At 34.5% G+C, this 16208-nt stretch overlaps 1 protein-coding gene and 1 pseudogene across 1 annotated transcript in view; both read left to right on the top strand.

Moving 5' to 3' along the window:
• Positions 1-742: 742 nt before the first annotated feature.
• LOC107847834 lies at positions 743-7932 on the top strand (annotated as a pseudogene).
• Positions 7933-8113: 181 nt separating this feature from the next.
• The window catches only part of LOC107875148 (E3 ubiquitin-protein ligase SINAT2), a 21614-nt gene continuing 13519 nt past the window's right edge, over positions 8114-16208 (top strand). Inside the window, exons 1-2 of the mRNA XM_047396646.1 lie at positions 8114-11870; positions 14574-14875. Coding sequence (XP_047252602.1) covers positions 14657-14875 — 219 coding nt within the window. The 5' untranslated portion in view covers positions 8114-11870; positions 14574-14656. The remainder of the gene's footprint in view (positions 11871-14573; positions 14876-16208) is intronic.

Below are 16208 nucleotides of genomic sequence, written 5' to 3'. Positions count from 1 at the left end.
TCATCAAATGCAAAATTAACTTGAATTAGCTTGAGCAAATCCATCAATGAACTAAATACAAGTACATGATCACAAAAACACATCAATACACAAAATCTCAAATCCAAATTATTTCACATTAACCAAAACCCAAAATTTTAAAACTCCTAAATTTTCAATTTCTTACTCAAAAATGTCTACAGAAATGGCATAAACAGTCCGAAATTCGAAAATGACATAGATGATATTCACATGACATGAAATTCTTGGCCAAGAATCAAATTTGTTCATCAATCTTGAACCTTTTTTGATTGTCGAAAATAAAATTTTGGATTAATTAGGACTTGATAGGAAGAGAATTACGAAGAAATGAGGTGGGTGTATGAAGAAGATGAAGAAATGGAGTGTTGGAGGTGGGGTGGGGTGGGCGTGGGGTTGGGGAAGGGGAGTGATGAAGAAGATGAAAATGTCTTCTATGAAGACATGTTTTTTTAATGTTATATATATATATATATGTGTGTGTGTGTGTATGTATGTATAATAATAATAATAATAATAATAATAATAATAATAATAATAATAATAATAATAATAATAATAATAATAATAATAATAATAATAATAATAATAATAGCAATAAAGTGGTCTTTTAAAAAAAATTCACTCATTTTTTTTTTTTTGGCCATGCTAGTTATTGGGGGAATTTAATTTATTTAAAAGTTGTTAAAGAGGTAAATAAATGGAAGTTAAATTTAAGTGTTAAATGAGTTGTGACTCCTCTTTGAGAAACAATCAAAACTATACCATAGCATGGAAACCATCATCCAAACAAAGGGGTAGTTTAACTGAAAAAACAACCAAACAACAATCTCTAGCCCCTTCACTTTCTCCATCAAAGCTTAAAAAACTACTTCTTCCACTTTCCCTCTCACCATTTACACACAAAAATCCAATACCCAACTCTTCAACATGTTTGATACCTTAAACCCTGCTAAAACCCTTGTCCCACCTTTCTTGTTTAGCTTCAGAAACCCCTCAGCACCTTCAAAGATTCAATCTTTATCACTTTCTAGAGGTGGGAATTTTGAGGAATCCATTTTTTATGTTGTTTGTACAACCTTTTGATGTTGTTTTCCGTGGTTGTGGTGTTAAAATGCAAGATTTTGACCAAAAACAACCAGGGTATTTCATCAAGCCTTGTTTTAAAGGCACTAATTATAAAACACCCATTCACAAGAATCCAATACTTGATGAGCCAGAAATTTCATTTTCCCTCAAAAGGGGTTTGATGAATGAGGATGAAAATCAAGAAAATGTTGAAAAACCAGTTGTTTGTGCTAGGTGTCACAGTTTAAGGCTTTATGAGAAGGTTAAGGACCCTAGTGTGGAGAATTTGTTGCCTAATTTTGATTTTGATCATGCTGTTGGTAGGAGGTTGATGTCGAGTAGTGGGACGAGGGCTGTTGTTTCCTAGGAAAGAAGCTCAGTTAGTTTCTAGGACTATTGAAGAGAATTTGCCTGCGTGGAAGGAGGGAAAATCGGGGAATGTACCTAGAATAGTATTGGTAGTTGCAAAGATTGATCTTTTACCTAGCTCATTGTCACCTTTTACCTAGCTCATTGTCACCTACTAGGCTTGAACATTGGGTTAGAACGAGGACAAGAGAGGGTGGGGCGATTAAATTGACAAGTGTACTTATGGTTAGTGCAGTGAGGCATTGGGGAGTGAAGAATTTAGTTGATGATGTAGCGGGATTGGCTGGGCCAAGAGGGCATATTTGGGCCGTAGGAGCACAAATGCGGGAAAGAACGCGTTGATCAATGCAATAGGGTAGTGCTCTGGTGGGAATGCAAGTCATTTAACAGAGGCACCGGTGCCAGGGACTACGTTAGGGATACGGAGGGTAGAAGGGGTACTTCCAAGGAATGCCAAGTTCTTTGATACTCCAGGACTTTTATATCCGTAACAGATTTTGACGAGGTTGACTAGGGAAGAGCAGAAGCTAGTTCATATAAGTAAAGAGTTAAAGCCAAGGACATATCGAATCAAGGTTCATAGTTCTCCTCCAGACTCCTTAAGCAATGAGTTATTTTGCCGCAAAAGCTTTCTTTCTATTGCCCTTCACTTCCAATTTTGAGTGTTGCTGTTTGTTTATCTTCTTTGGGAGAAATCAACTACTAGAGATTTGGATATTTATCACTTTTTTCCTTGAATAGTTTCTTACGATCAAATACAAATATATGAAAATTTACTGAGTCCATCTTGTTTTGCTCATCTTAGTCTTATCCAATCTTTGCACTGAGTGTTACTAACCGATAACTAAAGGTTAAGAAAGGAAGTAACTTTAGTATGATTCATTATTTCTTTCTCATTTTTGAGGTGGTATACTGGCTCAAGTTCCCCCGTGTAGTGTTTATCATTGCTTGTAATATGTTTCAATCAACTATATATGATTCCCTTATGATTGTTTCTACTGAACTTACTTACCTTACAAAAGTGTGTTTTACGTTTTTCCATTTTGTATAAAGATTTTTTTCAAGCAAAATGCTTTTTGTGGAGCTTCGAAGCGTTAGAAAATCTAATGGCAAGGTATGCCCTGGAATAATATTACCAGAGATTGGATTATTAACCTGTAAAATGCTCGTGAAGATGTGACTGTTTCGGTTGCTTGCGTGTCTGCCAATGCTCATGTGCAGAACTGCACTTGAAGAGCCTGCTTTCTCTAGTTTGGTTTGCATCATCCACTTTGAAATCTCACAATTTCATTATTTGTTGGTGGGCTCAAGTGGTTGGATGTGGAATTATCTGTTGTTCTGTGTATGTTACAATTTGGACATCTCCACTGATTCCACTTCATATGGGGAGGACAGAGAACGTCAGCACAATGCTGGAAGGACATTTCGGGTGTCAGCTGCAGGTACTATTTTCTTTAGGAATTGGATGCTCTGCTGTTGGTGTAAATTTAGTTTAGTTGCAGAAAAGAAAAAAAAACTATTGATGACAGAAAATGGTAATTTATTGTCTTTGAATTTAGTATGTGGAATCTCTTTGAGCTTGACGCTGGCTTTGCTTCTGTCGTGAACTTTGAGTGTTAAGTTGAAAGATTTTGAAAGTTTTGCTCAAGGTCTGTGCCACTGAATATCATTATTGGATGGGATTGTTGTAGGGAATTGGGTGTTTGAAATAATCTCTTTCGTAATGAAATTTAAGGTTGTCAATAGTCTTAGAATATCCTTCAGATTCCTCGTAGTTTCTAAAAAATGATGGTATGTTTGGAACTCTGTGGGCAAGACAATGTGTTATCGGACCTGGCATTTCCATGATCAAAAGATGTCTTATTCTGGTTGTTGCCTCCAAGTTACTTGCTCCTATTAAGCCCAACTTTAGTAGATATGGGTAGCGGTTCTGGTTGCATGGTTTATCTGTCTAAATATACTCCTATGGACGTGTAAAATATACCATATATGATATAACATTTTGTGACTAGCAATTCATTAAATGACCACTAATACCACATTAGCAAATTTTAAAAGTTGCACATGCATGATGATTCCTACATCACTTCCACTCTGTGTTGCTACACCAAAAGAAAACACATTATTTTCGATACAGTCTAAACTTTAAATAAAAAGTATAACACAAACTATACATAAACCTTATTACTTACCTCAGAAGTAAAGACATTATTTTCGATACGCTCTAAACTAAGTATAAGAAAGTTTAAAATCTATGTATAACAAATAAGTGTAATATTTGTACAAAAATGACAAAATCGTCTAATTTTAAATAATCAAAGGTTACACATGCAAGGCACGTGCAGGGCACGCGTCGTTACACTAGTAATCCAAAATATATATAAACCTTATTGCTACACCAGAAGTAAAAATATTATTTTCGATACACTTTAAACATTAAATAAAAAGTATAACACAAAATATACATAAACCTTATTACTTACATCAAAAGAAAAGATATTATTACTGTCTAAACTAAAAACAAAGGTTCAAAACTATGTATAACAAACAAGTGTAACATTTGTACAAAAATGACAAAATTGATAGTAACAAGAAGCAAAAAGAGGCAAATTAACATAACTACTTAAAGCCGCTATTTGTCGTCACTTCACACTATATATGAGTCTCACTTACACCATTTGTATACATGATATACACTCATTGTATACAAGAATTCTAGATCCACCATTCAAGATTCTTGTAAAAAGAAAGAAAACCCACTTCAGTTATGGTTGGCTCAATGCCGCCACCACTACCGCTGCCGCCGCCGTCGACGGTGGCTCTGGCACCGGCAATGGGAATGGAAATGGCTAAAGAAGAAGAAGAAGCTGTTAAGGGAAATACTGATTGTGTCTATTTTCTTGCTTATCCATTTACATGCAAAAAGGTCCAATCTTTTTATGTTTCATAAATTCTTGAATTTTATTTGTATATAAGTATTTGAATTTTATGCCATTTTTATGTTTTTCTTGATTTCTTTTGTTGGTTTGATTTGTGTTGCAAGTGATAAAATTGTGTATATTTTTTCTTTCTGTCTGTTCTAGCATCAGTGGATAGAGTTATATGATATATGTTGATATTTGTTGCTGGTGGGAGGTGGCACGAGACTGGTACGTACCCCGTGGATTTTGTTAGAGGAGTCAAAGCATATGAAATCTGAGTCAAATTACCATAGTTTCTCTAGATATCTCTGCTGAATCGTTCATTCAGTTGTCTGAAGATACTTTTGCCGCTTTCATTTGTTTTTCTTTCATAGCCTTTGAGAATTGGTGGTGAAGCATAGTTTTCTATATGGCTTAGGTTCATAAAACGTAAAAGGCCCTCTAGCAGTGCCGAATTCTTCAAATGCTTCAGTTATACATTTTGTAGAAGTATTCCTATATTGTTTGGCTACTAACTCAAAACTCAAAAGTCCCTGGCAAGGTTGTCAAAGGCGCGCTTAAGCCCGCTTCAGGCGCAAAACATGTGAGCGCTTCCCCAATGTGCGCTTTAGGTTCTCATCAAGGCTCCAAAACATAGCTTCCCATGCCAATAAGCATTTCTGAAGATGCGGCTCTAAATAATTGATATTTCACTATATTGTAATCTTTTTTCAGTTTTTTTGTCCATATATTTGGTTATTCATGCTTATTATTATTAGTCTTGGAATAACCATATATAATTGTACTACTTCTCTGCCTTTTTTCATTAAAATCGTATTCTTTATTTGAACTTAAAGCTCTACCAGACCTTAGAGCTTTTTTGTGCGTTTCGCTTTTGATAACCCTGATCGCCCATCAGATGTAGATACCTGATTTAGTTGCTTCTGTGCCTTGACCTTTTGCCTCATTGATTTGATATGATTAAATGCTATATTGTTTTTTTTCTCATTTTGTCAGCCGCCGATTGGAGAGGGACGACTTGAGGAGCTAGGGAAATGGTTGAAGGGGGAATTTCATGTGTGTGGGAATATGTGGGATTCAAGTTCTGTTGATATTGCTGCTTCTGGTCTCGGTTGGTTCGCCATTGGACTAATGGGAGAGGCTAAATTAGATGTCTGGACATATGATGGCGTTGTCATCGTTTGTAATGCAATACTCCCAAACAGATCCCATGATTTTGAAGTTGCTGGCTTTACTGTTTCAAAAAGTGTTTCCACTGCTGACCTCACCTCCAATAAGCAGCCCTGTAATTAGAAGAAGAGGAAATTGAACGACTCTACTGCAAAAAAATCCTGCAGAACCATCAACTGTTGAAGTGGCTTCAACTACTTGCTAATTGTGGAAGCATTTACGATCTGGCAAAATTTTGCTAAAAGAAAATTCCTTACCTTCTTGGAAGGAAATGTACTTTGCTTGTCCCAACACTGGAATGCAGATGGAACATCGGAATAGTCACCTATGTTACTTCTCCAGGACCTGGATAAGTTGATTTGTTTCTACCATGATTTTGTCCTCTGCAAAGAAGAAATGCCGCATCAAAATCAGAGAAATGCATTCAACAAAGGCAATCAGGCTCTAATTTTGCATTGGAGACTCCTTTCTCTGTGATGGTTGTACCCCCATTACGCTGTTCTTACCTTCGTTATACACAAATTTTGGTGTTCATCTATGCCAAAATGTCTCATTACGTAACATGAAACTTTGTTATACTTAAATTTTGGTGGTCATCGATTCCAAATTTCTCATTACGTCCTATTACGTAATGAATTTAAATGCGGAAGGATACGTGTATGTAACACGAACCAGATGTTGGTTCTGCTCTACCATCTCGAGGCTTATTCAAAATTTGAAGTTTGATTGTTCTAGATTTGAAGTTTATTATATGTATAGATTCAGTGGATTTTGTGACACTAGCGCATGGTTTGGACTAAAACTATCGATTACTGCTAAACCCATACTTTCTATGTTAGATCCAGCCATGCCACCATCTGATAAACTTTGTTCTACTATAGGTATGCAGGTAATGAGTTGTATGCATGGCGACTCTATCTGGCTGTTAATGAGTTGTACACTAAATAGGTATTATTGCAATCCTTTTGTTCAACGATTGTGCAACCACAAAGTTGGAACATTTTTTATCGTTATTAGACCTGTTAATGTGTCTAGATAAGACTGTTTACATTATACCTCTTTAGAGTGTGGTTTTTTTCTTGGATGCTGAAGAAACATAAGGTGCTTCGTGCATAGACAACAACAACAACAAACCCAGTATATTCCCACCTAGTGCTTTGTGCATAGAGTTGTTCTTTTTTTGCTTGTGACCTTAACATTGACTATGTGATTGCTAAGCGTAGCTGGGTTATTTAATACATCTTAATCTAACTCGATCAAGTCAAGTGTTCTTTCGTTCACGGTTTTTGATCACTTCATATTCGGAAGGTAAAATGAGAAATAAGACCGCGAGAGATAAAGTACGGCTTGTGCCTAGGGGAATAAAGGTTTTTCACAAACTTCCTGGCCTCATTATATGGAGATGTGTTCTCCTGTGGTGGATTAAATTAAGTTTGTTTCAATCTGGCAATATAGAAAAACTTGAATAAATATAATGAATTGTTGTCATGTTTAGCTAGATGACAAAGGTTATATGAAAATCCTTAAAAGATTTAAAAGGTTATGAAGTGATTCTATTGAATACCCAATGGTTACAAGATCGCTTAACATAAAGAAAGATCAATTTTGATCTCATGAAAATGGTTAGAGAGTACCACGTTTTAAGTAAAGTTGGTGCACTTATGTATTTATGGAGCATCATTTATTTACAAGAATAAAGTGAAATTTTAATCTGTAAACTATAGGGGGTGTCATAATTGTAGTTACCATTACTATTGTTGTTATGAAGCTTTATATGATTTGATTGTGATCCTTTTGAAATCTTTGACTCTTATTATCGTACAGTTGTATAATACTTGTAAAAAGAGAAAGAGAAAGTAGCTTTGTTTTATTAGATTTACTGTTAAAAATACAAATAACCTGTTTTGGTGCACACATAAATCAGGGAGAAAGCCATAAAATTAGTTTGAGTTCTAATTTTTATTCTTTATTTAAAGTTTATGTTTGTGGGGTGCTCATAATCTTTATGGCTTTTGCTTTTGAGCTAATTATCTCATTTAATTTTTTGAATTGCCTTTGCTAGGTTACTGGAAAACTGGGGAAGTTGGCAAAGGTGAAGAGTCCAGAAATATTCTTGTCAAGGATTGATGTTTCTTTCTCTTAAAAATGGCTAACAAAGTTCGGATCTTTGGATGTTTCTTCTGGTCTTGGCTAACCTTTTGTGCTTTTCTTGTTTACTAGTTTCTGGGCACGTGTGTTGCACGTGTACTCCATAACTGTGAGTACGAACTATTTAAAAATCACATAAATTTGTGTTTGAGTTCACAATAATAATGAGAAAAGTAAAGATGATAAATGGTTATATATCTAACTCAGAAGGAGAAAGCTTTTAAGGACTTTTTGGTTCATCTCATCGCCCTTTATTTCCCTTTTGTTTAGTTCATTTAATTTTATGTTCTTGATTTTTGTCTTGTTTCTTTTTTTGTGATGAAGCATATCCGGACGACCCAATTCTTGGTTGCTTTTCATAGAATGGGATGAATTAATCAGGCTTTTGGTACAAAATCTCGTCTTGATTTTGATTTCATGATTAGTTTTGCTCTCTTTTTTCCTTAGATTTTGGTGTTTTATGTCTTGGTTTGAAGTTTCTGCTTATGGGGTGCTGATAGTTTTTGTGCTTTCTTGTTTTTGGATGTTTTTATGACCTCATAAAGATTGGACATTTGTGTTATGAAATTTGTCTGAATTCTAGGTTTTTTTTCTTTCCATTAGGTTTTACTGGGATGAATTTATCAGGCTTTTTGTTCCAAAATCTCATCTCCGTTTTGCTTTTCTTGGTTAATTTTGTTCTCTTTCCCTTTAGATATTGTTATTTATTTTCTTGCTTTCTTTCTCTTAAAAATGGCTTACAAAGTTCAGATCTTTGGATGTTAGTTCTAGTTTTGGCTAACTTTTTGTGTTTTTCTTGTTTACTAGTTTCTGCACACGTGCGTCGTACGTGTACTCCATAACTGTGAGTACGAACTATTAAAAAGTCAAATAAAATTGTGTTTGATTTCACAATAAAAATAAGAAAAGTGAGATGATAAATGGTTGTATAATTAACTCAAAAGGATTTTTTGATTCATCTCACCGCCCTTTCTTACCCTTATGTTCAGTCCCTTTAATTTTTTGTCCTTGACTTTTGTCTTGTTTCTTTTTAATGATGAAGCTTTTAAGAATTAATCAGGACTTTTGGTACAAAATCTTTCTTTTTAATGATGAAGCTTTTAAGAATTAATCAGGACTTTTGGTACAAAATCTCATCTTGATTCGGATTTCTGGATTAGTTTTGTTCTCTTTGTCATTAGAATTTGATGTTCTATGTCTTGGTTCGAATTTTCGCCAGTGAGGTGTTGATAGTTTTTGTGCTTTGTTGTTTTTGAGCTCATAAAGAATGAACCTTTGTGTCATAAACTTTGTATGAATTCGAAGTATTTTTCTTCCCTTTAGGTTTTAGTGGGATGAATTTATCAGGCGTTTTGTTCCAAAATCTCATCTTCGTTTTGCTTTTCTTGGTTTGTTTTGCTCTCTTTCCCGTTAGGTATTGCTATTATTTTGCTTGCTTTTTTGATGCTTGTGTTTGTAGGTGCTAATGATATTTGTGCTTTTCTTGTTTCAGAGAGTTGTTATGAGCTCACAAAGATTGGACCTTTGTGTCATAAAATTAGTTTGAATTCTAGGTTTTTATTCTTGATTTGAAGTTTATGTTTGTGGGGTGCTGATAGTTTTTGTCGTTTAAGGACTTTCATGTTTTGACTTTTCCTTGCTGGAAGTCAATGTTTTTTGTTTGAAGAGGAATCAAAGGTTAACAAAAGGAAGATTTGAAGATAATCTTTGAGTCTTTTTTGCTTTTGAGCTAATTATCAAATTTAATATTTTTGAATTGCATTTGCCAAGTTATTGAAAAATTGCGAAAGTTGGCAAAAAAAGTAAAGTGCACAAATATTCTTTTGTGAAGAATTGAGGTTTCTTTCACTTAAAAATGGCTAACAAATTTCGGATCTTTGGATGTTTATTCTGGTCTTTGCTAACTTTTTCTGCTTTTCTTGTTTACTAGTTTCTGGGCACGTGCGTTGCACGTGTACTCCATAATTGTGAGAACGAGCTATTAAAAAATCACGTAAATTGGGTTTGAGTTCAGAATAAAAATAAGAAAATTAAAGATGATAAATGTTAATATATCTAACTCAAAATGAGAAATTTTATTGCATTTAGTCCTCCTTTTATTGTAATTTCGATATATATAAGTTTTATATCTGTTTCAAAAGATGAAATAATCGTAGAGGCACATTGCCTATCATTAACTTCCTTAAAATGTCTCTAATGTCTCATACAATAGTGTAAAAATATGGTCAACAAAGCTACTTCAATGATCAATCTATGAAGTTGAGTGACTTTTGGCTTCATTGTAGTTACCATTATTATTATTGTTATGATGATTTACGTGATTTGATTGTGATCCTTTTGAAATCTTAGACTCTTGTTACCTTTGATTTGTATAATACTTGTAAAAGAAAAAGACTAAGTAGTTTTATTTTATTAGATTTAATGTTAACTACAAATAGCCTGTTTTGGTGGACACGTAAATCAAAGAGAAAGCTTTTAATGATTTTTTGGTTCATCTCACCGCCTTTTCTTACCCTTTTGTTTAGTCCCTTTTATTTTCTGTTCATGGTTTTTATCTTGTTTCTTTTTATGAGAAAGCTTTCTATGACCTGTCTCTATTTTGGCATTCTTGTTCCTTTCGTTTTAGTCCTTTCTCATAGAAAGGTTCTATCAAACAATACAGTGGAGATCCTTTCTCTATCCATTATTCACTTTTTGTGCTTTTCTTCTTTACTAATTTCTGGGTACTTGCGTTGCACATGTACTCCATAACTGTGAGTACGAACTAATTAAAAAATCACACAAAATTGTGTTTGAGTTCACAATAAAAATAAGAAAACTAACGTGAAATTTTAATCAGTAAACTATAAGGGGGTGTCATAATTATAGCTATTATTATTATTATTGTTATGAAGATTTATATGATATGATTGTTACCATTTTGAAATCTGACTCGTGTTACCTTAGATTTGTATAATACTTGTAAAAAGAAAAAGACAAAGTTGTTTCGTTTTATTGGTTTTTATTCTTGATTTGAAGTTTATGTTTGTGGGTCGCTGATAATCTGTGTGGTTTGAAAGCTTTCAGGTTTTGACTTCTCCTATCTAGAAGTTAGATGTTTTTTGTTTGAAGAGGAATCAAAGGTTAAAAGAAGGAAGATTTGAAGACAATCTTTGAATCTTTTTTGCTTTTGAGCTAATTATCGTATTTAAGTTTTTGAAGTGCCTTAGTGGGTGATTCTTTTCAGCGGAGACAAAAAGCACTAGGTGATTCTTTCCATGTGTCGTCACCTTAGTAGACGAAGTTACTGATCTTTGTTGCTAGTAGTGGAAGGTGGCAGGTATCCCGTAGATTTAGTTGAGATGCACGAAAGCTGGCCCGAACACCATGGTTATAAAAAAAAATTGCCTTTTAAATTTATTTAAAATTTTGATCACCATGTCAATGTTAAATGCTGCTAGACACCCATCTTGTGCTCTCTATTTTCTTGAATCTTTATGCAAAATTTTCGTCTTTTTGTTATGTAGGTTTGTTTGGTTTTGTACATTTTTTTAGTTTTATGCTAATGTGAAAATATAATTTATTTTATTTTATTAAATTTTGATCACCATAATATCAATGGGGAATGCAGTTCTTTTGCTTGCTTAACTTTGATAAAATCCCTTTTGTTGTTTGTTTCTTTGTGAACTGTAGATGCCCATCTTCCTCTCTCTATGCACTGCTCTCTTTTCCATCTGTCTTGAATTCTTATGCAAAAAGACACTTTTATGTTTAGTGGGTGTGTTTGTCCTTTTGTACATTTTGAACATGTAAGCAATTACTGTTCTTTCCCCTCTAAGTTTATAGGCACCGACTGGAAAGTACCGCAAAATCATGGAAAACTCAGTCCAGCTAATTGTAAATAGGAAAAACAAAAATCAATTCAAGTAGAAAGAACTGACAAAACCTCCTTTTCTTTTGCCACATTTCACTCAAAGAACCAGGTAAACAAATGACCAAAAGAGCCAGCTAAACACACAAAAGTTAACACCTTTGTTCAAAAATTGAAACACAAAACAGCAAAAAATACATGAAAAATTCAAATTGAAAGAACTTAAAAGATCCTCTTACAGCTGAACCATGTAAATAAATGAACAAAAACAGCAGCTAAACACACTGAAGTTAACACCTTTACTCAAAAATTGAAACACAAATCAGGTCAGCTGTGTTCAGGCATGATCCACTGTCTTTGTGAGGCTGAAAAACAAGTTCCAGATCTGAGTTGTGAACTTACATTGTAGAAATAAGTGATTGTTTATTTCCCCCGTCTCATGATCCACAGATTGTTTGTTTTCCATTTTAAATTGTTCGATTTTCAGATTTCTTTGATCATGTATGTGGATTTTTTTTTCAGTTTTTAGATCTTGTTATTTGGAAACGAGATGTCAAACAAGGGGATTTTGATCATCCATCCAGTTCGGTGGAAGAATTTAAATGGATGAAGTTCTCTCTCCTTTTTGACAAGTAAATCTACTCTGTGAGGGGGAATAAGTAAACTATAGAGAGATTTTAAATACAGTGAAAGGGTTTTCAAAGGGTGCTAGGCTTTTCAATGGGTGCGAGGGTTTTCAACGGGTGCTAGGGTTTTCAACGGGTGCTGTTTTGGTTGCCATAGGTTTTGTTTTTACAGTTCTGATTATTTAGATATTAAGGAATTGGTGACGATCGGTCCGTGAACTTAGCTGTAGGAGATTTACTTTGTGGATAATTTAGTGAAGTGGAAGAAAAATACCGAGAGACTCAATTCTTGGACATTTATGTCATAAAATTGGTTTGTATTATAGGTTTCTTTGAAATTTTGTCCAATCAAAGTTATGCCTTCTCAGTAAGGGGAGTAGGCCGTAGTAGTTCTTGTTTAAGACCTCGCGCAGAGTATACCTAGTTCTCATTCATCAGTTTATTGCTGATAGCAAACAAAATCACTACGCCTTGTACTTAGCACGTGAGTTTGCATTGGCTTGGTTGATGATAATACTTGGCTATCATCGCAAGTTTGTGGTTGTAATCTCTCTTTGACTTTTATCTTATTTGAAGTGCTTTCTGTCTCTTTTCGTTTTGCTTTAAACTTTCTGTCCTTCAATAAAGTCATATAATTTGAAACAACTTTTGAGCATATGGCTCTCACTTCCCTAAGGAAGAGCGAAGCTGCATGAAAGTTTATGAGGAGTTCCTGAAATAGAGATAAATAATAATACTAAGTCTTTATACTTCTTTTTGATCAAGGTAAGTTATTTACTAAGTCGTTACTTATTAGGCATCACTTTCTTTTTTAAGTGTGCCATTACTTATTATTAGTAAAGCAGCTACATCGGAACTCTCTTCCAAAAGAACCGTCATAAGAGTAATTTTTTATAATACCTTAAACCCTAGAATTACTAGTTTACTTTCCATTGAGAATTTCCAAGAATAGGATTATTTTACTATAGAGAAACCTTACCTCACTCTTCAATAACTTCTTTCTCCCTCTGCCCCAAATTGGTCATCACTTTTCACTTCAAACGAAGTGTTCATTGTAGAGATCTATTCAAATGTGTTCTTTCGCTGCTTTGATACAGGGAATAATGCAACTTGGTACTTTTCATTATATCTTAAAATATTAAAATATTTTCATATTGGGCTAACTAATTACGACTGAGCTTGGAGAATTGGTCAAATGCATCCCTCGATAAAAAACACCAAGACATGCACTTTTATTCTCAAGGAAATTCAAAATGTATCTTGAAAAAAGGCACTTCTTATTCCTTATTTGTCTCTACCTTTGGATCCAATTTATAGTAAAATTATGATCATTACATGGGACATGGGAGTGACAGATAGTTCTCTAGTCGACATACATCTCTTAGCCAAAGCTACAGTTTCCTGACGTGTTTTCATCTTTCTATCAAATTTTAACTGTGTGGCTTCAAATTGACAAATCCAAAGTGCTACATAAAGGCACATCACTTGGTTTTTGTATACCCTTGGCCACTGTGTTCATTATTTAAAAGAAAATATATAGCACAGTCGAAATGAGACCTTGGTATTCTTTTCGCTTCGCCATGGAATGTAAGGGTATATTAAGCGGGAAGTAACATTGATTATAAGTTTCCAAATAGTGATGAACAAAATTCTAAGTAATGAAGTAAATGGTTCTAAGTAAGTAATTTCACCTTGGTTAGCATAGCTTCGCATTATTTGCACTGCAAGGATTTTATTAGATCTAAAGAGAAGTTACCGATGTGCAACTATTATTTATATCTTAATTTTACTTCTTGCAGTGTTTTCAGTGATTAGATGTGTTTGTTCACAAAAAAAAAGGTTGATTGGTGAATAAAGTCTTTGTTCAAAAATATGAATAATAATATTTTGATCTTAAACAAGTATCTTATTACAACAATTATTTGACATAAGACCTAGTTATTGAAAGACGATACATTAAATAAATTTCTGTTCTGCATGTGTGCAACTTGCTAATCTTGAATGCTGATAATCAAAAAGTTCATGGACTAGTTATCTCATTATGTATCTTATAGTTTCACTATACTTCTTCCTCTTCTGCTGTTCTCATCCCCCCGCCCTCCTCTCTGCAAATCTCTATGTTATTTTGGCTTGCGAAACAAATATTTTAAAAAAATTTCATTCTGGTTAGCTTTCGAAGACTTGACCAATGAATTTCTATACAAGTGGTTGGTGTTAGATCTCCTGCATTAACTGAAATAGGCTGCTCTAACTAGTAGTGGCATAAACTTTCTTTCTGTCGCTTTACTGATTTTTCATTTATGTAGATCTTTCACCGATTCTGTTTGATGTGTTGATCTTTTGCCATTCATTTCGATAGATTAATATCATTCCAATTTGTAATTGTGCTTCCTTTGGTGGCAGGATCAGGGCCGTCAGAAGAACTAGAAAATTAGGTTTGAGGAGGATATATATTATTGTTAACGCTACTAGTTTATACAGATACCATGGATCCCGGAGGCAGCAATTACCAGGATATTGGTGATTCCCGAAGTGCATATACTGATTATGGTATTGCACTACAAAGTGCTGAATTCACTAATTCCCCCTTTAGAAAATCTACAGCTGTTATCGATGGGAAGCATGGAGCTGGATCTAATAGTGCTGTTCATGAGATGCTTAAATGCGCTGCTTGTATGAATTTAATGTACCCGCCAATTTACCAGGTACATTCTAATGTTGGTTAAATTGGTTTGATTTCTAAGAAAAAGTTTTACTGATATACTATCTTAGATAAGCTTGCTTTCAGCTGATGCAATCATCTCTCCTCTGATGGGAGTTGTGTCCAGCTTCCATAAATTCTCATTGTGCTTCTTTCCTATACAAATGACTATATGTTGTACTAATGAGTCTTTAAATTCAAGTGTCACATCTTAATGAAGTTGCAGCGTAATATAATCAATTCAAGCTGTTATAGGAAGAAAACGTCTTTTCAGTAGAGATGAAATAGTTCTCGTCCAATTCATAGTAAAAAAAGCTTGCAATTTGCTAGACAACCAGAGTACCTCAACTTACTAAGAAATAAGTTTCAGCCATCCCATTTTTTGGTTTCCAAATGTTTCTTCCCTCTGTTAAGTTCACACTCCAGATATCCACTCCTAGGCATGCAGGGTTGTTAACAGTTCCTCATTGATTGAGGGATGAGTTGTTGTCTCCTTAAATGGTCTAGCGAGATCCTCACTTAATGAGTTTACTTTTGGAATTAATTTAGACTCAGATCAACTTCTTTTTGTGATATTAAAAGCAGAAAGATGTCTTGAGCCCAAGTCTCCTCATAAGAATTTTCATGTGCTTTGCTGAAGGAAAGAAATGAGAAATCCAACCTACACGTGAGGGGATTGTTGGTATTAAAGCAGGAACCTGTATGCAAGACTTATCTACATTGTCAAATTAATCTCTACGAGCTTTGTAATGGAAAAAAAATCAAAACCTGCACGTCAAAAAGAATAAATAAAAGTGTCTCTTCTCCAACAGTTTAAGCTTTTAGATAGGATCTGGTTTTGCATGTTTTTCAGCTCTTTTTTTTTATGCGCCACAAGTTACTAATTCAAGGACCACACTCCTAGATATCTTTGACTGTTGCTTCAAATTCTTGAGCGAAGCAATTGGCCATTGGCGGAGAATACGGGCCTGTGGGGGAGGCCTCAAAGAAGATTTTTGGGAAAAAGCAGGAGAGGGGTTGGGTAGATGGGACATTCGTTGAGTGCTGGGGCGATTTTAATAATATTAAATTCCTGGGGAAGAGGTTGGGGTGTAGGGTTATTTCCAAGGCCATGGAGGAATTTTTGGAGTTTATTGATACCCATTATCTTATTGATTTACCGGTGATAGGAGCTTATTTCACTTGGTCCAAATCCAAGTCTAGATTAGATAGATTCTTAGTGTCTACTTCATGGGAAGAGTCGACACCTGGTGTGATTCAAGCTCTTTTATTAAGGTTGACCTCAGTCCATTTTCCTGTCTTGCTGGAGGGTAGTAGAGGGAATAGGAAAAGATCAC

Source organism: Capsicum annuum, chromosome 1 (genome assembly GCF_002878395.1).
Source record: "Capsicum annuum cultivar UCD-10X-F1 chromosome 1, UCD10Xv1.1, whole genome shotgun sequence".
Taxonomy (NCBI): domain Eukaryota; kingdom Viridiplantae; phylum Streptophyta; class Magnoliopsida; order Solanales; family Solanaceae; genus Capsicum; species Capsicum annuum.
The sequence above is the reverse complement of the archived record's forward strand: the minus strand, read 5'-3'. Positions and strand labels throughout refer to the sequence as shown.